This window comes from Brassica napus, chromosome C3, assembly GCF_020379485.1.
Source record: "Brassica napus cultivar Da-Ae chromosome C3, Da-Ae, whole genome shotgun sequence".
NCBI classification, from domain to species: Eukaryota; Viridiplantae; Streptophyta; class Magnoliopsida; order Brassicales; family Brassicaceae; genus Brassica; species Brassica napus.
This window is the reverse complement of record NC_063446.1, coordinates 43,397,349-43,421,476: the sequence shown is the minus strand read 5'-3', so window position 1 is coordinate 43,421,476 and position 24,128 is coordinate 43,397,349. Positions and strand designations below refer to the sequence as shown.

The 24,128-nt window shown below is 36.0% G+C and overlaps 1 protein-coding gene across 1 annotated transcript; it reads right to left on the bottom strand.

Annotated features, from left to right (window-relative positions):
• Positions 1-21,710: 21,710 nt before the first annotated feature.
• LOC125584442 (beta-glucosidase 13-like) lies at positions 21,711-23,804 on the bottom strand. Its single transcript, XM_048752923.1, has 2 exons — positions 22,810-23,804; positions 21,711-22,638 (listed from the first exon to the last, which is right to left on the bottom strand). Exons 1-2 carry the CDS (start codon positions 23,581-23,583, stop codon positions 21,889-21,891), a joined length of 1,524 nt encoding a protein of 507 aa, XP_048608880.1. The 5' UTR covers positions 23,584-23,804; the 3' UTR covers positions 21,711-21,888.
• Positions 23,805-24,128: the final 324 nt, after the last annotated feature.

Below are 24,128 nucleotides of genomic sequence, written 5' to 3'. Positions count from 1 at the left end.
CGGACGCCGGATACTTTTTTCAAATTAGTTTTTGCTCAAGAAAATGTGGAGAAGAGAAAGAAAGGAAATTCTTGCAAAACTTAAAAATATTTTGTCGTGGTTTTAATTTTAGGGAAATTGTTTTTTTAGAGCAAAAAAATGATAACTATGTCCTTTTAGAGTAATATCTATTTTGTGTCATTTTTGCCTATAATACCGTTTAATATTTTTGAAAATAAATTTAATAAATAGTTTTACAAACAAAAATATTGGAAAAATAGTAACTATTGATAAAATACCTATATGAACTTAGTGATATTTTTTCAGTTCTAAAAATGTTTAAATCATAATTTTCATATTATGTTCTAAATAAAGTAGAAATGGCATTCTACGAAGTAGAAATGACATTCTACGAAGTAGAAAACGAAATCCACTTTTTCATTGAATCTACAATGTTTAGAATATGTGATCTACGTAAATAAGAGTATTCTAAAAATATTTAGAATACACATTTCGCGCTTAACCTACCGATCTAAAATCTTTAGAAATCAAAATCTACACATTAATATAAATCTAAAACATGTAGGAACCGACTTCTATAGAATTACTGTAAATCTAAAACATGTAGAAATCAAAATCTACACATTACTATAATTCTAAAAACCTGTAGAAACCGATTTCTACAGGTTAGCTGTATTGTACGGATAAGAAATCAGTTCCTAAAAATATGGAAACAAAATATTTGGGAATATTCACTTTCATATTTTGTAAAAATCGATTTTTCAAAAAAAAAAAAAAAAAAAAAATGTGGTAACCTTCTTCTTACGCCGTCTTCTATATTCCATTGATTGTTCACAAAATTTTCACATTATTTCTACCAAATCAGTGTGAAATTGAGTGAATTAGGGTTTATGAACTTGAGACTTTGATTTTTTTCCTCTTTGTTCGTGAAGGAGATGAGAAATTATGGGTTTCATCCCAAAGAAATCGAGTTTAAGGGTTTCATCCCAAAGAAATCGGGTTTAAAGAGTTGAAATCGTGTTTGGTCGGTTCAAATCAAGTGGAAATCAAACCGGATATAACCGAAGAAAACCAGGAAATCAATTTGGAATACTTACATGGGCACGGGATCGATCGGTCTATAATTCGAGATCGGTCCATCTGTATGAAATCGACCTTTGTCGATCGAGTGAAATGGACCAGGTCGATCAGTATATGCTCCGCGTTTTTTTTGTTCTGCATAATGATCAGGATCGATCGATCCGTTCGACCTTGTAATTTCGGATCGATCGATCCCGTTTGATCGAACCCATTATTTATTATATTTAAAAATTACAATTTTAAGGGCATTATTGCCATTTTGAAAATAATTAGCCTAATGAGACATAAAGTATATGAGATTAGTCTAAATCAACATAGTTATCATTTTTTTGCTCTAAAAAAACAATTTTCCCAATTTTATTGCTCCCATGATATAACTGTTTCATTTTAAAAAAAAAAACATATTAGTTTGATAGTCTCGATCCTCATTCTTTCTTTCTTTCTTTATTTGTCAACTAATTTATTATATAAAGGAAAATACAAGAAGTTAATCAACCATACAGGAGGTACACGAAATAATTGAAAACCATTAAAATTAAAGGATTTCTTTGCCAAGCAATCCGCCATTTCTTTCTTTATTTCATCCCACTTCTACTCCATTTCTTAACTTTTTATCGGTTAAACAGTAAATTCTGGGCAATTTGATTTATAAAGAAAAAGCTATAGAAGTCGGATAACCAGACTGAAATAAACGATATAACAAAAATAATACGTTAAGAAAATCGACGATTTGTAAAGCGAATAGAAAAACGATAAAAAGTCGTATTCGCAAATAAACATGGAGTCGAGATATAATATATTTCCTTAACTCTAAATATTCGCTCCGTTAGTGAGACGGTACTATACGAATATTGAGTCCCAGGATACAACCATGGTAGACGATTACGTTTCACTCGTGAATCGCCCTATCGAACTATAAATCTACGAAACACTCTCGAACTATAGACTTAAGCTAAGGGATTTTCGCTGTTGGATTTTGATACGGGAAAAGTTAAAAATGAAGGAAGAGGTGAGGCGATATTTAAAGAGACGAACGAGAGCCACTTCCCGCAACAGTTGCTGCACGTGTGCGGAGATCTCGCGGAGATCACGGGAAGTTAAGCTTCGAAAACTTATTCCCCAAGACTCTCTTATCTCGTTTAAAATTCGAGAGGATAAAATGTATGACGTTTTTATTTTCTAAACAAACTATTTGTCGTTTTAAATAAAAATGCATGTCGTTTTTTCCCAAATTAAATGGTAAAACGTTGAGCTTAATTTAGTCCAAAAAGAATATTCTTATCGGGCCGGAGGCCCTCCACCCAAGCTCAAGCCCACGCCCACGCCGAGCCTAGCCGGCCGGACGGCGGCGGCGGCGCACGCGTGGGGAGCCTTTCCTTCTCCCTAGCCATTAATTAAAGCTATGTGTGATGCCTTATATATACCACTCAAACTCAGCTTGTTTACCCGATGTGGGACTTTGTATCATTTAGACACTTAGCCAAATTTGCAGGGTTTTGATAACACTAAGTTACCAACTTCATCACTTCATTTCTCATTCAATTCTAATCTGTTTTTGACATATGAATACACTAGCTTATAGTACTCATAACAAGCTACATAATGAGATATTAATCCGGCGAAGACAACCACCGGTTTGGCCGGACAAGTCGCCGGAAAACTCGAAAGTGTCAGCTTTGTGATTTGTCAAGAAACAGGTTCCAACAATCCCCCACATGAATAGAAATGACTCTTCTAAACATATGCAGACTAAATGCAGACTCGATAGACTCTAAAAAAAAACTGTACTTATTCTAATCCTGACTAGACTAGACAGACTTATCGAGAGTGTTTGCGAAAAATTCACTCTGTTTGAGTTGGTGGCATTTTTAAGCCTTGAACCACTCATAGTTAATATCTGCCGGGTTTACTTTACGAGAAGGTGAACATGATGTCTTGAACCAACCGGTGTTTTATGTAGACCGAGACAACAGGCATAACGCAGCTTTATTTTCTCGTAGAACTTAGTTCTCTATTGTGTTCATTGTGGCCCTGAACTATTCATGGTTTTCATGAGTGAACTTAGAGAATATAGCCTTGCATTCATTCTCCTAGAAACGGCCCCATTTCACACTCATTAGGTGATTGACCATGAAAAGTATTGAGTAATACTCCGCTTTATAAGCTATGGAATCATTAAAAGCTTATGCTTATCCTTATCACATTCTTTAGCACTTTATCATCTTAGGAGTTGGGAAGAGACTACTTTGTCTCAAGTGCTTTGGGCAGATTTTGTTTTCCCTTTGAACCTACGTCTTGGGATCTCCAGTCATGATAGGTAGGGTTGCAATCAAGCATCCTCATTCGTTATAGGCTTTAAACCCATTCCTTTTGATGATTTAGCAACAACATCTCGTGGCAAACATTTTGTAAATGGATCCTCTAGGTTGTTAGCCGATTTGATGTAATCTATTGTGATTACACCTGTTGAGATAAGTTGTCTAATGGTTTTATGTCGTCTTCTGATGTAACAAGATTTACCATTGTAGAGATTACTCTGAGCCCGAACTATAGCTGATTGACTATCACAATGTATGCGTATAGCTGGCACAGGTTTCTCCCACATAGGAATATCTACCAAAAAATTTCTAAGCCATTCAGCTTCTTCTGCTGCTTTGTCTAAGGCTATGAACTCAGATTCCATGGTGGATCTGGCTAACACTGTTTGTTTGGTAGATTTCCATGATATTGCTGCTCCTCCTAGTGTAAAGACATATCCACTTGTGGATTTTGAGTTTTTAGAGTCTGATATCCAGTTAGCATCACTCTATCCTTCTAAAACTGTTGGTTCTTTACCATAGTGAAGCCCAAAATCTTTGGTGTAGCGCAAGTAATTGAGTACTCTCGTTATGGCTTTCCAGTGTGTATGACCTGGATTACTTATCGACTAAGTACGTTTACTGCATGCGCTAGATCTGGTCTCGTACAGTTAGTCAAGTACATGAGACTTCTGATCACTCGTGCATACTCGGTTTGTGAAACCGCTTAACCTGAATTTTTTGTCAAGTGCATTTGGGGATCTAACGGAGTTTTTGCCGTACTTTTAGAGTAATTTTTAAATCTCTATTATATTGTTTGAGCATAATGAGATTGGGTTAAGGTAATTCCGTTTGAATTTCTTATAACTTTAACCCCGAGAAGTACATCTACCAATCCCAAGTCTTTCATCTCAAATGTCCCTTTGAGCATGTTTTTTGTTTGATTGATAATGTTTTTATTGTTTCCAATAATGAGCATATCATCTACATATAGACATAGCAAAACATACGCATTTTTGGTTGTTTTGTAGTATATGCATTTGTCACATTCATTTACTTTGAAACCATTTGACATCATTGTATTGTCAAATTTTTCGTGCCATTGTTTAGGAGCTTGCTTAAGCCCATAAAGTGACTTTACAAGTCGGCATACTTTGTCTTCCTGTCCATGAATGACAAAATCCTCAGGATGTTTTATGTAAATTTCCTCTTCTAAGTCACCATTTAGAAAATCAGTTTTTACATCTATTTGATGGACTTCTAAGTCTCTTAAGGCTGCGATTGCTATCATCAGTCTTATTGATGTTATTCTCGTCACTGGAGAATATGTATCAAAATAGTCAAGACCTTCCTTTTGTCGGAATCCTTGAACTACAAGCCTAGATTTGTATTTTCCACCAGGTTTTCGTATCATTATCCATTTATTCCCTAATGCTTTGCAGCCAGGTGGTAAATCTGTTATGTAATAAGTATAATTTTGCATGATAGAATCAAATTCACTCCTGACAGCTTCGTTCCAAAATGGAGCTTCTGGTGAAGTTGTTGCTTCTGCCAAAGTTTTTTGAATATTTTCTACTAAAAAAGTCATTAGGAAATCTTGTCCAAAAGATTTTTCCTTTCGAGCTCTTTTGCTCCTTCGAGGTTCATATTTTTCTTCATTTTCTGAAATATCATTTATAGAAATCTCGACGTTTGTCTCAGTTTCTGAGTTCTTGTCATTGTCTCTTTCTTCTCAAGTTCATTTTGAACCTTGTTTTTCCTCATATGGAAAAATATTTTTGAAGAAAGATGCATTTCTTGATTCCATGACTGTATTTTCATGAATGTCTGATATTGCAGATTTGTGTACCAGAAATCGATAAGCATTACTGTTATGTGCATATCCGTTGAAGATGCAATCCACTGTTTTAGGTCCAATAGTGACCTTTTTTGGTGGCGGTACCGGAACTTTTGCCAAACACCCCCACACTTTGAGGTATTTATACGAAGGTAAATTACCCTTTCATAATTCATATGGAGTTTTGCCATTTACTTTGTGTGGAATTTTGTTGAGTATATAATTAGTGGTAAGCAACGCTTCCCCCCACATGTTCTGGGGTAACCCAGATTCCTGCAACATTGCATTCATCATCTCTTTTAGAGTTCGATTTTCGCGTTCAGCAACTCCATAAGATTCTGGTGAGTAAGGAGCTGTAGTTTGCTGGATTATTTCATGTTCTTTACAAAATGCATTGAATGGACCATCATACTCGCCTCCTCTGTCGCTTCTAACTACTTTAATAGTTGTTTTAAGCTGATTTCCGACCTCGAGTTTAAATTCTTTAAATTTTTCTAAGGTTTCGTCTTTGCTATGTAATAAATATACATAACAATATTTTGTGCAGTCATCTATGAAGGTCACAAAGTACTTTTTCCCACCTCTAGTTTGTATGTATTTTAAATCACATAAGTCAGTGTGAATTAAATCTAGAGGTTTGTTAGTTCTTTCAACACGAGGTGATGGCGTTTTTGTGAGCTTAGCCTGTACGCATACTTCACATTTTTGTTTACTTGTTTTGCATTTAGGAATTAGATTTAAATTCATTAATCTTTGTATAGATTTGTAGTTTACATGGCGTAATCTTTCATGTCATATATTAAAAGACTCAACCAAATAAGCAACTGGATTCTTATTCATTGAAACAATTGGAGCTACAACTTTCGGAGGGACTGTCATTACATTCAACTTGACAAGTCCACCCTTAACATACCCATTTCCCAAATACATCCCATTCTTCCTAATCACGAGCTTGTCCGCCTTAAAACTTGTGGTGAATCCATTCTTGCTGAGCAAGGTTCCCGAGACCAGGTTCTTCCTCATGTCAGGCACATGCTTCACATTTGTCAGACTGACCTCATGTCCAGATGTCATCTTCAAAATCACATTCCTGCGTCCTTCAATCTTAGAGACTGCAGTGTTTCCCATCCTGAGCTTCTCCTGAGTCTCGCTTTTCTGATAGGTGTTGAACATCGCCCTATCGGTGCAAATATGGGTGGTTGCACCAGTGTCATACCACCATTCTTTGGGGTTGTTGCTTTCAACCATGTTGGCTTCAGTCACCACAGCAACGAGATCCTCCTTAGTGAGATTTGCCTAAGCCTTCTCATCCTTGATCTTTTTCGACACTCAACAGTCTTGTGCCCCCACTTTGTGGCAGTAGTGACATTTCCCCTTGAACTTCTCCACATTCGCATTGATCTCAATACCTTTGTTCTTGAAGTTTTTTCCAGAAGCCTTCAAGGCTGCAGCAGTTTTGGAAGGCTTGGCAGGAGAATTAGCGTGTGCCTTTCCTTTGCCTTTGTGCTCAGCCATGTTGACACTGTGCTCCTTAGCAGTGACCTTGTCAGCAGTTCGGTTTCTGGATTCCATCTGAAGCCTCATGATTAGCTCTTCTAGCCCCATCTTCTTCTTCTTGTGCTTCAAGTAGTTCTTGAAATCCGCATAGCTTGGAGGAAGCTTTTCAATGAAGCTGAGAGTTGTGAATGTCTCGCAGATGGACATTCCTTCAGCAGTGATTTCATGGCAAATGAGCTGAAGCGCTTCCACCTGATCCATGATGGGCTTTGAATCCACCATTTTGAAGTCGTGGAATTTTGAGAGCACATACTTCTGGCAGCCAGCGTCCTCACCTCTGTATTTCTTGTCCAGTGATCTCCATAGCTCTATCGCAGTGGGGATCTCACAGTAGACACGATACAATGGGTCAATGAGGCGACCCAAAATGTAACATTTGCAGATGAAGTCGGAATGCACCCATATGTCCACAGTTGCGAGACATCATCCTGGATGAACTTGTCCACCTTCATCGTTGTCAGGAAGAACATCATCTTCTTCTGCCACGTTTTGAAGCCTGTGCCATCAAACTTGTCTGGCATCAGTCCTTGAGTGAACACACTAGGGACAGACGGAGGAGTTTGAACTGCCACCGGACCACTTGCTGTTTCAGAAACTGAACCCGTCTGATAAAGACCATCACCGAATAGGCTACGGCGTGTGGTCTCATCAGCAGCATTACCCACTGGAAGGGTAGTGGTTGTTTTTGCGGCAGCGGTTGACGCTGTGATGTTTCCAACGTTTGTCACGGTTGCATCAATTGCTACAACGTTGAGTGGAGTCTGAATGACTTCTGTGGTGTCAATGGGGGTGTTGTTATCATTCGTCATTGTTCTTTCTGTAGAGAAAAACATGAAAGCGAATCAGTACTCCATTCAACAAATAACATATTATTTTTATACAAAATAATAGTTTAAAATCGATGGTCTTTTTTGGTGTTTGAACCAAATCATATCGATATTAGTCTAGAAGAAACGTTTTGCAAAACTCGCTTAGAAAAGCGCTCGCAGAAACCGTTTTGTATAGACTTAGAATGTTTCATAAACTCGCTTAAGGAAGCGGTTATGGAAACGATTCGTATACTTTGTTTTAAGAATCGTATATCAAAAAACGTTTCGTGATAATGCTACAAAGCAATCCGCAAATCGTTATGAAATACATAAGAAACGTTTCGCGGAAGGGCTATAAAGCAAATCGTAAACACGTTTATAAAAGAACAAAGAAACGTTTCACGGATAAGCAAATAGCAAATCGCAAACATCGTTTCAATGAAACCAGAAAAGGTTCCTAGAAATCGTATTTAGATAAACGTTTTTCGGTAGTGCTACAGAGCAAAACGCAAACCGTTTATGAGATAAGTAAGAAACGTTTCGCGGAAATGCTACAGAGCAGATTGCAAACATCGTTCTCAAAACCGTTAACAAATCCTTGTTAAACCGTTTTTCAATCCGATGAAACGCTTTAAATAGAAAGCATATTTAGAGTTAAGATTGTAGAAGTCGGATAACCAGACTGAGATAAACGATATAACAAAAATAATACGTTAAGGAAATCGACGATTTGTAAAGCGAATACAAGAGCGATAAAAAATCGTATTCGCAAATAAACATGGAGTGGAGATATAATCTTTTTCCTTAACTCTAAATATTTGCTCCGTTAGTGAGATGCTTCTGTACGAATATTGAGTCCCAGGATACAACCATGGTAGACGATTACGCTTCACTCATGAATCGCCCTATCGAACTATAAATGTACGAAACACTCTCGAACTATAGACTTACGCTAAGGGATTTTCGCTGTTGGATTTTGATATGGGAAAAGTTAAAAAAATGAAGGAAGAGGAGAGGCGATATTTAAAGAGACGAACTTGAGCCACTTCCCGCAACAGTTGCTGCACGTGTGCGGAGATCTCGCGGAGATGACGGGAAGTTAAGTTTCGAAAACTTATTCCCCAAGACTCTCTTATCTCGTTTAAAATTCGAGAGGATAAAATGCATGACGTTTTTATTTTCTTAACAAACTACTTGTCGTTTTAAATAAAAATACATGTCGTTTTTTCCCAAATTAAATGGCAAAACGTTGTGCTTAACTTGGTCCAAAAAAAAATATTCTTATCGGGCCGGAAGCCCTCCGCCCAAGCGCATACCGAGCCGGCCAGCGTTAGCGTCGCGCGCGTGGAGAACCTTTCCTTCTCCCAAGCCGTTTAACTAAAGCTATGTGTGATGCCTTATATATACCACTCAAACTCAGCTTGTTTACCCGATGTGGGACTTTGTATCATTTAGACATTTAGCCAAATTTGCAGGGTTTTGATAACACTAAGTTACCAATTTCATCACTTCATTTCTCATTCAATTCTAATCTGTTTTTGACATATGAATATACTAGATTATAGTACTCATAACAAGCTACATAATGAGATATTAATCCGGCGAAGACAACCACCGGTTTGACCGGAAAAGTCGCCGGAAATCTCGAAAGTGTCAGCTTTGTGATTTGTCGAGAAACAGGTTCCAACAAAAGCAACGCAACAAGAAGCAATCATCTTTCTTATGAGTTATGATTGTATTTGTTTTATGCATGATTTGAAAAAATATAAAGTCTTCTAATTTGATGTGGAAAGTGCAATTTTTTCTCTGTTAATGGTTTGCGAATCAATTTTTGTTGGAATCTATTATCTTCCAGTGGCAAATACGAAGAAACTCTTGCAAATTCGAAGGAGTAAAAGTCTATGTGGAATGTGGTTGATGGATAGTCTACTGATTCGATTCAGTTCCTCCTTTAACAATGAAGATTGAAGATGAAAATGGAGAAGAAGAAAAAGAAGATGAAGAATTCGTTTTAATTGTTTTACTTTCCCTTTTTCTGGATTAATTTTTTCTTTTTCCAACGAGAGAGATAGGCGGAAACCATCTTTTCTTTTCCATGTAATTGTTATCTTTCTATTATTATATATTAGTAGTTTTCCTAATCCTAATTGATTTAGGTTTTAGATACTTTCTTTTTTACTTATCTTGTAATCCCCTATATAAAGGGAACACTTATTCATTAATGAAATACATAAACATTCAGTTCTCAAACCTTCGTTTTACAACACGTTATCAGCACGATAGCCTCTAACACCCTGAGCCTAAAACCAAACCCCTAAAACCCTAAACAAAAATAATCTACCTTGGAACTTAAAAGAGATCGTTCTCCAAAATCGTGAGAACCCAGAAAACGATCAAGATATCAAATCGAAGCTTTTGCCAAGACGAATCAGTCAGAGCAAACCGTTTGTCGATCTGACCACCGACGCACCCTCACGCACCGATACAGTGCCCGCCAATTTGCTTTGGAACCCTAATCCGAACCCGACGAACCCTAATCTGTTCTTGCAAGCGTTCCAGCTCGTGTTCATCCGATCAGCCCCAGCCCTAAGGAATTCCTGATACTAGACGAACTCAGCCTCAGCTCCATCCGTTCTCAGCTTACATCCCGGACAGCTACAGCTTGTGTTCCCGATCAGACGCGTTCCGTTCCAGCTCGCGCCTCAGCACGCGTCCGTTCTAGCTCGTTCCAGCTCGCGTTCCAGCTTGTTCCAGCTCGCGTCCCGTCCAGCTCGAGGTTCTCTTGGTGGTCCGGTTCTACAATCTTCAAAACCTAAAGGTAATTCGAATTCTGAAAATATGAATCGAATCTGGTTGTTTTGTAAAGATTGAAACCCTAAAATTTAATCTCTAAAAGGATGAAAGCCATAGGATAATAGATCAATACCCTATGAGTAAATCGAAGCTCTATAAGTTCGATCCAAACCCTAAAATCGAGATTTGATCCATTGATCAATTAAAATTAGAACCTTGAAGGTTTTGAATCTCAAAATTAAACTCCCTTGATCTAAGATCAAATCGAATTCCCAAAACCCTAATTTGAAAAATTGATTTTAATTGTTTGGATTTTAGAAAATTTTGTTTGATTGATTGATCACCTAGAACTATGATTAGGATTGTTTAAACTTGAATCTTGAATCTGAAGTAATTGGCTTGTTTAAATCAAAACCCTAATGATCTAGTTTAGATTGTTTAAAAATCAAAATCTGAAACTATATGATTAGGTTAAACTGTTCTAGACATAATCATACTTGTGGCCGTGTGGCCTTGTTGCATTCATACCTAAACCTAATCACATTGATTGATTGCAATTGCACTTAGAATCTCATGTTAGGATGGTATTGAAATTGAAATTGAAATCAAGTATGATTGTTCTTTGCTTGGTCGATTAGCTTGCTTGTGTTGAGTACATTGTATAAACTTATAGAATGCATTTATGCTAGGATTGCAATTACACAACAAACTATATGCATTGATCCTGAATTGAATCATTAGCTGTGCGGCTTGTTTTCCTGTTTTGGCTGTGTGGCTTCCTCATGGCCGTGTGGCTTCTTCTTGGCCGTGAGGCATAAACCTTAGCCATAAGGCTTGCTTGCTTGATTGATTCTATTGATTGTAAGTTAAGTCAGCTAGATTGATTGCATATTGAATCTGAAACCCTGAATCTCGAATTTGAATCGCTAAGGGCCTTGAAACCCTAAATCGCATGATATTGATCCAAATTGAGTTTAGGTTTGATTCTTGTTATTTTGACTGATCTAATTGATGTCTTGAAAGGTAAGGTGCTAGATTATTTTGATTCTCATAAAATCTGAAACCCTAGCCACATTTTGTATTGCTAAGATGATAAAACCCTAATTGGATCAACATAGATTGTTTGCATCATAGCTTGGCCGTGTGGCCTTTATTGCACCTTACTATCATAGCCGTGTGGCTTGCATACATCATATCACCTTGATCACATATAGAATCCGAAAGCTAAGATCGTATGCATCATATATCTATCTAGTCGTGTGGCTTCTTTGCTTGCATCATGACTGTATGACCGTGTGGCCTTGATTGTATTGCATTAAACCCTCATAGCCGTGTGGCTTACTTACTGATGCATTGATCATTACTTGATTGCTTGCTTGGCCGCATCATACATCATCTAGGCCGTGTGGCCTCATTGCACATCACCCCTATAGCCGTGTGGCTTGTTTATTAGGAATGCATTAACTCGATTGTTTACCTGGTCACACGATTTATTTTCTTATAAAGATTGAGTGATATATGATTACAGATGTCGAAAATCAGCAATCTAGATTATGCTGCCCTAAATCTCTTTGGAGAAAATTATTTACAATGGGCATTAGACACAGAGATTGTCCTGAAATCAAAGGGCCTCGGTGAATGTATCATCGAGGACAATAATGCAAGTGAAAGTAATAGATACAGGGCAATAATGATTACTCGCCAACCCTAAGTCAATGAGGCTGCAGAAAAAAAAATTAAAGAAAGCAACCACGTCCATCATGATAAACCATACGGCTGTAACCGTGATGGATGGAAAGGACGTGGGCATAGCCAAACCACCTTATACGACCATGGACATAGGAATCACTATAACCGTGGTTGTGGACCCAGTTTTGGCCATGGTTAAGGGAGAGGAGGCCGTGGCATTTCTAAGCCACCACACTCGACCAAGTCAGTGTGCCATAAGATATGTAATGGGGAATCATTAAGCTAAAACATCTGATTGTCTAAAAAGAATAATGTTGATTTCGACTTCTGTGTTTGCTTTGCTTTATGTTTGTGATTTTCTTGAATTAAGAACTGATATTATAAGATGAATGAATGATTTTAGATATGACTAAGAAAACGCCAATATATAAGGCAATGTTGCGGGTATAGTCAGTCAGATAAGGGCATGCGACCAGTATAGAATTGTCTAAAGGGCTACGGCTAGACTTAGTACATTGGCGCCTAAAGAGGCTAAGTACATTAGTGCCTAAAAAGATCACGCAGGCTTGAAAGACCTAATGCTCTATATCCACCCATAGAAGCCCATTGAGTTTATAAGATATATGATATAAGAATGGTTTCCATATAGAAACAATGGGCAAAGGAAAAAAAGAGTGGTCGAAACTATACATTCATTCTCTACTGATCTAGACTATGCAAAGATCAGTATGATAAGAGGCAAGAGCCATGGTAACCAGATTGGTATACCCCACGAAAATTATACACTATATGGCATGACCGGATTAGCCATCCTGGTCTAAACTTGATGAAAAAGATTGATATTAAAAGGGCACACAGAGTTATCCCATGGTATCTCACGTTTTGTAACATGTACACAAGGAAAACTCATTAGGCTATAATGTCCCAAGCATCTGCAGATTATAGTATGCTCATGAAGGGGCGTGAGGACAAACCCGTGGTCCATAACCATACTATAAACACGGATATAACAGCTTGATAACAGCTTGGCCGTACAGGCTATTACCTATAAGGTTCAGACTCTAAAGTCTATAAGCTTGGGGACATCACGAGTTTTACATGTATATAAGGTTAATATGCATCATGCCATATAAGTGAGCATAGATATTCCCATCTCAGATTGAATACGGGTCATGAGCCAGACATATACCATCTTAAGAGACTATTGAATAAACCACCACAGACATATGTGTCGTCTAAGATGAAACCTCAGAAGAGGATTGGGAATATATGTTGGATAAGAGTATGACTTTCTCCCAAGACTTCTAAGAGACCTTGAGCCAAATATGGGTGATCAGAAAGTGGCCAGGTACACGGATTGCATGATCAATGAATCCGACTATCCAACATTAAAAGGAGAAAGCTATAAGCTGGTAAAGAGTAAAGAATGATAAGAAACAGAATGGTATCAACCATCATTGTCTTGGCAAAGATCCTCGGATTAGAATTATAGACGTCCAAAGAAAGAAAAGATTATACATAGCTAGCTAATCGAGATGCCAGACACTGACCAGAAAAGAAAAGAAAAGAATGACTAAGTCATAACCAGCTAAGCACCAAACGAAATATGATGTCCTAGAAAGAGACACAGTCAAGTTGCTACAGAGTCTATACAAGATAGACCAAAGTGTTCCATAAGATAAGGAACCTCGGAAAAAAAAAGAGAAAGGTGCATAGAATACAAATCCGAGGTCATAAGGAAACCAGACCTGACATTGACAAAAAACTGCGCAGCTAAACATCTAAGGTACCAAACCATGTAGTTTGGGACGCCAAGCTACTAGGTAACAAAGGTCCTGGATAATGAAATCTCAAATCGATTAGATCATGTCTGGAACACAATGGAACCATATGTAAGTGTCGACACATAAAGATATATTTGTACATAAGAGAGTAGCACTTGAACATAAAGATATAAACGAGGATCACAACCCACGAAAGAGTACTCATAAAGAATAAAGATTAGATCGAAAAGATAAACGTGGGGTTTAAAGTATCTATAGAAGAGATAGGCGTATTGGCTATACACATATACAGAAACGCCATCTGATATAAACCAGTGAAATAGATGGGTCTTGTGAAGGAAAAGAAACCGTGAGATATGGCACATGATCACGTGGTCTAAAGGTGTTCATGTTTTTCTAATAGCATTCGATCATAGTTTGTTACACAAGGATACTCACAGAGACCATGGAACAGATTATAAGGAGATAAACTCCTACGTAGTGGATGCTGCTACACAATTTCGAAATTGACAAAGGTCTGGTCATAAGAAAGAAATTAGATTGACATACACTGATGTAGTAAGCAGCATATGGATCACTGGATAAAGAACAGCATTGTTCCTAAGCTGTTCATGGACTGAAACAAAGCAGCTGCATATATTATGTAAAGGAGTTGTATAAGAACAATTCAATTAAGTCCATATACTTATAAAAGAGATTTGAGTTCCTTGTGTTTACTTATACTAAACCAGCCTAAAGAAAAGTTAGTTGATTAATACAGATTATCTATTAAATCTGTGTGGGTGTCCGGCTAGAGGTGTCCGGCCCTTCTTCTTTGATCATGGCTAGTGAAAAGAAAGATCAGCCATCGTGTTGTAGTCCATAAACACATGTGGCCGAGGTCCATGACCTAATATGCGTGATATGATCCACGGCAAGAAAGGTCATGGGACGCCATCATATATTAAGATAGGACTGCAAAGACTAATGAATGTTGCATTGCCAAAGGCAAGAAGAGTCGATGGTCATGTATGAGGTCCATGAGTGTATTTGGCTGCAGAGCCATAGTTCAATGAGATCGTAAAACTCATTACAGCAATAATCATTGATCACATCTTGATCTTGGACACTCATGTGCCAAGTTATAAACATGTATAGGCGAGATCTATGACTCAACATGAATCGATCAGATTAGAGTATGGTTGATATACATCCATGTAGAAAAGATGCACCATGACATAGACTTATGACTTGAGATTACAAGTTCATGGCACCATGCTCAGCATGTATATTGTTTGTAAGTCTGTCCGACCAAATTAAGAGTAGTCAACAACAAAGGTTCACTTATTGACCATGCACACACGATGTCATAAGACATGAGAAAAGACCGGAGAGGTCAAAGTAATCCAGTTACGGTTCAATAATAAACTTGGCCGATTTTTTTACTTCCTACCTGCACGTTCAGGAAACTCACGCATCAGATGCGTAGGCTGAAGAACTTCCACTGAGGTTCACATCAGGGGGAGTAGTACGTGTTGTACTCTTTTTCCTTCATCATGGTTTTGTCCCACTGGGTTTTCCTGATAAGGTTTTAGTGAGGAAACATTAAGCGTATTACAATCCCTGAATGGTTATGGCATCCAAGGGGGAGTGTTATAAATCAATTAGTGGATGTCCATAACCGGCCCGGTCCATAACCAGCCCATACCCTAGAGAGAGAGTCGGCCACGACTTGGAGAGAGAGAGAGAGAGGCGGCTTGGAGAAAAGAAAACCATCTTTCCTTTTCCTTGTAATTGTTATCTTTCCATAATTATGTATTAGTAGTTTTCCTAATCCTAGTGGATTTAGGTTTTGGATACTTTCTTTTTTTACTTATCTTGTAATCCCCTATATAAAGGGAACACTTATTCTTTAATGAAATACAGAAACATTCAGTTCTCAAACCTTCGTTTTACAACACTATATATATATATTATTTGTTTTGTTTTTATTCAGATTGTATTGTCAATGAAAATATAAATAAGAAAGATTTAATTGAAAATTATTTTAATACATTTATCTAAGGACATATATTTAATATAATGCAAAAAAGTAATTTAAAATAATAATAATTTGAGTCGATAATTATGAGTTATACAGTTATTAAAATTAATTTTTAAATTTTAAATTAAATTTACTTCAGTCAAATTAATGATATTAATAATTAGAAAGTTGTTATGAACTATTACGTGGATGTCCATTAGACCCATAAGCTTCTAGAGGATTCTGAATCTCTAATGTTGTATCCATATATATTGTATCGTGACCTATGGAATAATAAGAATAACCGATTTCCTCTTTCTCTCTATTCACAACACGTTATCAGCACGAAACCCTAGCCACCGATCAAACCCAAAATCCTAACTACTTTCACAAAACCCTAATCGACATTGTCTCAATTCTTTGACGTTTCTAACATTGCTTTGTTTCCAAATCGAACTCATCCCTATCATCGAGATAAGTATCATCATGATAAGTATCATCATGCTTTACAATTGATTGGCTCATGATTATTGGTTTATCGCTTTGATGTTTTGCTTAGAATTCTATCCAATTATTAAAACATATATCGTGTCATCAATCCTTTGCAATAAATATATAAATGACTCATGATTTATTGTTTGGTTTGGTATTCATCGTTTTAGTATGTCAATATGCTAGACAGTGATATTGATCTGTCCGATGCATGTATAAATTATATTGTTTAATAGTTTTGGTTGGTAACTCTCTCAAACTGAAAGCACCTTTACAACTTCTGTTATCTATTTGCTTGTCTCTTTATTATTGAACGATGTTCATGCCCACATAGGTCACCAATCCACTTGTTTGATTTAATGTGTTTGGCCAAAATTATCATACTAAATTCGTTTGTTGAGAAAACAATATGTTTGAATTGGTTTAGATAATCATTGGTTTTGGTTGGTTTGATTGTTTGGTTTTAAAATCGCCAGCACTAAAAGAATTTGATAATATATTCATCATCAACGCTTGTCTATCTGTAAGAATAATAGTTATTTGATGAATTAACTTTTGCTTAATATACTTTAATATGCTTCATGGTTTAATGGTATTAAGGAAACATACTTGTATGATCCATGGTCTAATATCATAAAAGAAATTATTTGTAATTGGTTAGTCTTGTAATCGGCTAGTCTTTGGTATCATAAAAGAATTTGGACTATATGTTGATATTTACCAATATAATAGCCATGCATGCATGAGCAAATTATTGAATGATTCAGGGTTATATTAGCCATGAAACATAAGTACTTTAAAGATTATCTTCAGTCTTCAGCGGTGACACCTTGTAGCATTTATCTCTGCAACCACAAAGGTTAGTTTTGCTAAACACAGTAGTTAATATTGAATACGGTAAACATGAGTAGAATTAAAGTATGCAATATATTCTCTGGGTTTAGTAAAACATTGGTTCAGTTTGAATTTACACATGTCATTTAATTATTGTTTCGAGAACTGATTGAAAATTAGTCATTATAAAGATGATTAATAGTATAGTAAAATGTTGTTGGTAATGTTTGCTTTGTAATATATAATCTGATATATATATGCTATATTTTATTATCATTGTATATATATATATATATGAGAGTTTTAAGTTTAAGGCTTGACCTTAAAGATCAATAAGTTTTGGAAAATAATCCAAACAAAGGTATGATCACTTGAATGTGACTACCTAAAGCTCATTATTTATTTTGCGTCTAAAGATTACAAGACTTTGGAGTCTGTAATATATTTCAACTATGTTAGAGTTTGAAAGTAAAATTTCTATAAGAAATTTCAAAGATGCATATGTATTGGAAAATACAATATTTCACACAAGTAATGTTGTCCAGAAGACACATGATTGAGAGAAGAGATTAAAGAAGTTTATACTTGTATCTTGTCTCCTTGAGACTCAGAAAACAGTAAGCTATTGATGTAAGATGATAAATCACGTCTAGTTGATTATGATCCCTTCTCTTAAAGAAAATTGGACATTTATTCAGTGGAAAGAAAATCCACACAAATAGTATTGTTCAAAAAAAAAAGAAAAAAAAACATAAAAGTGGTTATAGATGTGAATGTGGATAAAAATAAGGTCAAGATCCAAAGAGTTTATTTTTAAAACTCATCCTCTCACTTGAAGTTGAGAAAATAAAGACGATAATAAAGAAAGACCAAAGAGTTTCCATGTAGAATTCATACTCTCAATTGAAGTTAGAGAAAATAAAGATGGTAATAAAGAAGAGATATGATTCAATCATCCAAAGATGAAGGAAAATTATTGTGACTACAATACAAGGTAGTAAAACCTTATAGAATGTTTAACAAAAGGATATATATGAATGGCCCAGAAGAGTACATAATATTACTGCTCATAAAAATGCAATTTAAAATCCCTATTGCATTATAAGTCTCAAAAGTTGGAAGGCTCTGAGAAATAATACATGACCTTAGTCGGGTATGTTGTTGATTCTGAAGTGGGATTCAAATCGAAATAGATGAATCTAGCGGTCATTATCTCGAGTGGGAGCATTCGAGAATCCCACATCCCTAGTAAAAGGAACATCCATAAGTATGTTCACACTGGAAATAGACTTCAAAAATTATTTATAAAATAAACCATGGGATTTAGAATCTAATAATGTTGAGACAATAAGTAAAGGGAAATGTTGAATATCTATATTCAGATGTATTACCCAAGGCACTATTGTATTGTACTACATAATGACTAGAAAATGGAGATAAATGTAATAATAAACCAGAAGTTTATGAAAGTGTAATGTTTGGCAAACCGGTTATGTCATTCCGGTTTAGTAATGATGCGAAAGATAATCATATGAACATTCGTTGAAGAACCAGAAGATTCTTACGAATGATCTGCTATATGTTGCTTGCTTACAAGGCAATATAAGAATACAATTTTCACCACTCAAATAGATTTAGAACATATTTAAACAAGGACATGTTTGTGGGCTTGATCACCCACTGGTGGACTGATCATCCATCATATGTTAATGCATCGACAAGAAGGTCGTATGTATCCTTGTTATAAATCGTAACCAGATGTTTGCGAGACTAATTGGTAAAACTGGTGAATTCAAAAGCCTTTGATGATTATTTTATGCATGTGGATATACATGATGAACATATTGTAGCTAATGTTCATACGTAAGATGCAGCAGCAACAATTCGCGTAATGCCAAAGAGTAATTAAAAACTCTCTCTATTAAATTGGTTTTGGGTCGGGAACCAAAGATCCTCATTTAGAAAATTTGCATAGTTGTAATTGCTATACAACTAAAAGATGGGACCTGAACGGAGGTTGTGAATATGTTGGATATGATCTCCATTAATGATAAAATCTAGAAGCTTTCATAAGATTTATGTAAAGACTCAAAGTTAGTCTATCCAACAATAGAAGGAGAAAATAAACAGTTGGAGAATGAATTAGTTAAAATAAATTATCATTGATCATTGGACTAAAGAGCGTAAATAGAAGTCCAAAATGAATGTATGGAGATAATTCTATTACAAAGATTAGCATATGAGTTGTCAGACTCATTTACTGACCATAAGAAAGTGATTAAGTCACAAGTACCAGCTGTAAATGCTCCAATTAAAATGGATGTCCCAGAAGGACAATATCAAACTGCTAGTGAGTCTAAAGAGCGCTTGAAGCGTGAAAGACCTATCGGTTCCAAATATAATAATCCTCTAAAAAGAAAAGGAGCATGAATGAGAATGGCAGAATCGAGGAATGAAATATTAAGGATCTCGAGAAGAGATAGAAAACATGACAAGAAAGATATTCAGGTACCTGAGAATAAAAAAAAATCTCAAATAGCTATGTCATGTTTGAACAATATGGAACCATATCAAATCGACGTCGTGAATATGCTTGTAATTAACAATTGATGAGAATGAGGATCATGAACCATCTATTGAAAAGTGTACACACACAAAGAAATGATTGGCCAATATGAAAATAAGCAATAGATGCAGGATTAGATATCTTCGAAAGAGAAGAGTATTTGAACAAGTAGTCCATACACCTAAAGTGTAAAACCAGTGGCACATAAATAGGTATTTATGTGAAATAGATGTGATGATGAAATCATAAGATGAGATGTTGTAACAAGGATTGTGACAGACCTATAATTGATTATAAAGAAACACATCATCATGTGGTGGAAGCATCAACTTTCATGTTTCTTTAGTCTGGCAACAAAGAAAAAGAACTGAGAGCCACTGGAACAATAAAATTTATGTGAAAGATTCAAAAGAATATAAACTGTAAAAAGTAGTAAACCCCATAAGAATTTGGACTGCTAGAAGCAGTAAGTGCTAGTTCTCGAGAACATGAAGTACCATGATATTGAAAATTTACTGATCTCTTACATAATTGAAAGATGTGATTTCGTATGACAAGGATAATGGTCATACTAGTAAAATTCATAAGAAGAGGGGAATAACTCGTATGTAAAAGTATGTACAATATGAAAGTTTAAAAGATTGCCTATAAAAGGAAATTTGTACATGAAGTCCAAATATAGACCAAAATACGATATTTTGTGTGAAAGTAATTGTATGGACAAAAAGTCCAATGGTTTAAGAGATCCTCTAACAATCAAACGAGTTTATTCTTTAAGAGAGATCCTCTGGCAATCAAACGAGTTTATTCTTTAAGAATATGCTTATAGCAATTCCTAAAAGGATTATATATATATGATGAGAATACATATCCCTAAGATGATGCTTCCCATTGGGTTTATGATGATGTATGCGGTTGTACTCTTTTTCCTTGTCATTGGTTTTGTCTCATTGTGTTTTCCATGTCAAGGTTTTAACGAGGCAACAAAGAACACGCAAATGATAGATACTTAAAAAGGAATCTTATCACTTAAGTGACGAAAATCTATCAATCTTCCAATGTATTTTGAGATTGAGAAAAGAGGAAGAGAAAGATTAAGATCAATCATACTTGAAGAAGAATCAAGTGATGAACACATTCCATTCGTGTAACAGAATCAAAGGTCAAATTTTTTTGAATCAAAGGAGACCTTCTAAATGGAATTAAAATATAAAATTGGTGTCCGGAGAAAGATGTTTTAATCTATTTTCATCTCCAATTTGAATCAAGTCATTCTCCATGATAGAACTCGAGATATGGATGTTTTCGTGGGACACATACAAGCTCTCTCAGAATACCTAATATCGTATGATATTCAAAATACCGCTCAATATTTTCATCTTAACAGAGCCAGATCGGTGCCTAAAGTTATACATGGATGTTAGCTTCGATTTTCAAGTAGTTTGAAGTAATATTATCCTACGGTCACCAAGATATTCAAGTTTTAGTGAGGAGGGTCAAATCTGCCAAGAGAAGTAAACCGGTCCAATCCCAAAACGAAGAAGTTACTTCATCACATTGGATTGTGTCCTATCAGATATATCAAGTTATGTTCTCATCAGAGGGAGTAGATGTGCGCTGCACTCTTTTACTCTTCACCACGATTTTTCCCACTGGGTTTTCCTAGTAAAGTTTTTAATGAGGTAGCATCTTATGTGATTTAGGAAATATTTTTTTAATGTACATCCAAAGTGGAATGTTATGAACTATTACGTGGATGTTCATTAGGCCCATAAGCTCATGTTTTAGAGGATTCTGAATCTCTAATGTTGTATCCCTATATATTGTATCGTGACCTATGGAATAATAAGAATAACTAATTTCCTTTTTCTCTCTATTCACAACAAAAGTTAAATACCTAGAGCACTTATATTTTGGCTTTACAAAATTTACAAGTGAATAACCTACAACAAAAATATTTACAGCTATAGTAAAAAAAGTCTTCAGCATTAATTTTACAGCAAAAAAGTATATTATTTCAATTTCTAGATTTTCTGGATTCAAATGAGTAATTTATTATAATAAAAAAAAATCTATGTTAAAACTTAATAATAATAAATATCTCAGAATAACGGAGATATTTGATAAAACGGAAAAATACAAATCTTGTCAATTGTTTTTCTTATGATGCAAGAACTTTCTGAACCAGTGAGCCGATTTCTTGAGATATCTCTTACCACCGTCGTTGTAATCCACATAAACCAACCCGAACCGGACCGTGTAACCATTTGACCACTCAAAGTTATCTAGCAGCGACCACGCGAAAAAGCCCTTCACATTGGCTCCAACCGAGACAGCTTCACGAACCATCTCAAGATGTCGAGCGTAGTAATCGATCCTATCACTATCTTTAAGTAAGATTTTACCTGTAACACTAGCTTCATCTCTCCCGTTCTCAGTTATGTACATGACAGGATCCTTAAACTTGTATTTTGCATAAAGGACAAGGTCACGAATCCCCTTTGGATATATCAAAAGCCAATCCGAGGCAGCCTTTGGACCTATGGGAACTCCTTCTCTCACACCCGTGACGCTTGCACAAAGATCAGACAATAATGTAACATTTTCGGTTGAGCAAGGGACGTTCTTTGCGTAAGAAGACGAGTAGTAATTGATGCCAATGAAATCATATGAGCCCTTCAGCATCTTCGATTGTTTTGCTGTAAATGTAGGCAACCGACCACCTTTTACGTTGTTGACCATGTCGACAGGATATTTACCAGTCACAAGCGGCTCCATGAAGTAGTCAAATGTGAAGGCCAAGGCTCGTGCCGCGGCTAACTTATCCACCGCTGATTCTGTATAGGGCAAGTTCCAACCCCCGTTCAAAGCAATACCGACTTGACCTTTTTGAGACACCTGTTATACAACATCCAACAAAAGATTAGTTACGATTGGAAGTGGAATAAATATATTAAGTTTTGGTGATTAGTAACACATACTTTTCTCTCGCTTGCTATGGTTATAAACATAGTGAATTTTAGTAACTCGAGAATCAAGAAATAGATGGATTGTTTTTATAATACTGACCTTGTATTTTTCTCTGTAGACTTCATGGGCCGCTCCGTGAGCAAGGATAAGGTTGTGACCAACGACATAAGGCTCAGTGGCTCCATCTCCGGCGGTACAATTAGGGTTTGTAAATTTGGAGCATCTTCCTGGAGCCATTATACCTAGAGCATATCCTTGCTGCACCACTGTCAACGGCTCGTTCAGTGTCATCCAATGCTTCACTCTATCACCAAAATTCTTAAAACAAATATCCGCATAATCGCGGAAATCATTTACAATCTCTGCCCCACGAAATCCACCGTAAGCATCTTCAAGGCCTTGTGGCGTATCCCAATGGAAAATAGTGACAAAAGGCTTGATTCCTTTGGACAAAAGCTCATTGATCAACTTGTTGTAATAGTTAATACCAGCCTGGTTGATTCCTCCTTTTAGATTCCCACGAGGCAAGATTCTTGACCAAGAGATGGAGAATCTGTACGCACTGAACCCAATTTGATGCATTAAAGCCACATCATCCTTGTAAAGACGGTAAGAGTCATCTGCAATAGACCCGTTGCTACCATCTTGAATCTTCTCTGGGTATTTTTCAGAGAATGTATCCCAGATACTTGGTCCTCTACCATCTTCATGAGCAGCTCCTTCAACCTGGTAGGCAGAGGTTGCAGACCCAAAAATGAAACCTTCTGGGAAATCACTTCTTCTTAACTTAGATCTTGAAGACTTTTTCTTGGCAAAAACTTCATTGGAGGCCAAGGCAATGAGCACTAGTAGGAACATATATTTTCCTCTCATTCTTTACTTTCGTTTGGTTGTTAAATCTTGTTTTCTTTCAAGAAAGTGAAAGAGAAGTGGAGATTTATATAGGGAAGAGAACTGCGTATGCGTGGACTGGGCATGTGAATCTATAAATAGAGAATTTTAAGAATGATTACTTGATAAAGAGAGATTTATTATAATGCTTACCTAGTTTTTTTTTTTTTTTTGAAACTAACCTAGTTTTTTTAACTAGTAAAAATCGGACTAATCTTATCTAGTATCTAGTTATCTGTTAGATAAAGACAGAAAAATTCAACAAACGTTATCTAGTTATCTTTCAAAATAGGAAGAAAAAAAAACATTAGTGAAAGCTTTATCTTCGTACATATATACGGGGGTGATTGGTGTTGGCTATGAGTGCTCTATACAGCCATATATTTTTTCTAAAGTAGTAAAATCAAAACAATAAGCTTTATTAATAAAAACTAAAGTTAGAGTCCAAAATCTTTAAAATGAAATATAATGCCTCTAGAAATCAATTTTTCTACAACTTTAGGTTTAGTGCTTTTAAAACTTTGAAA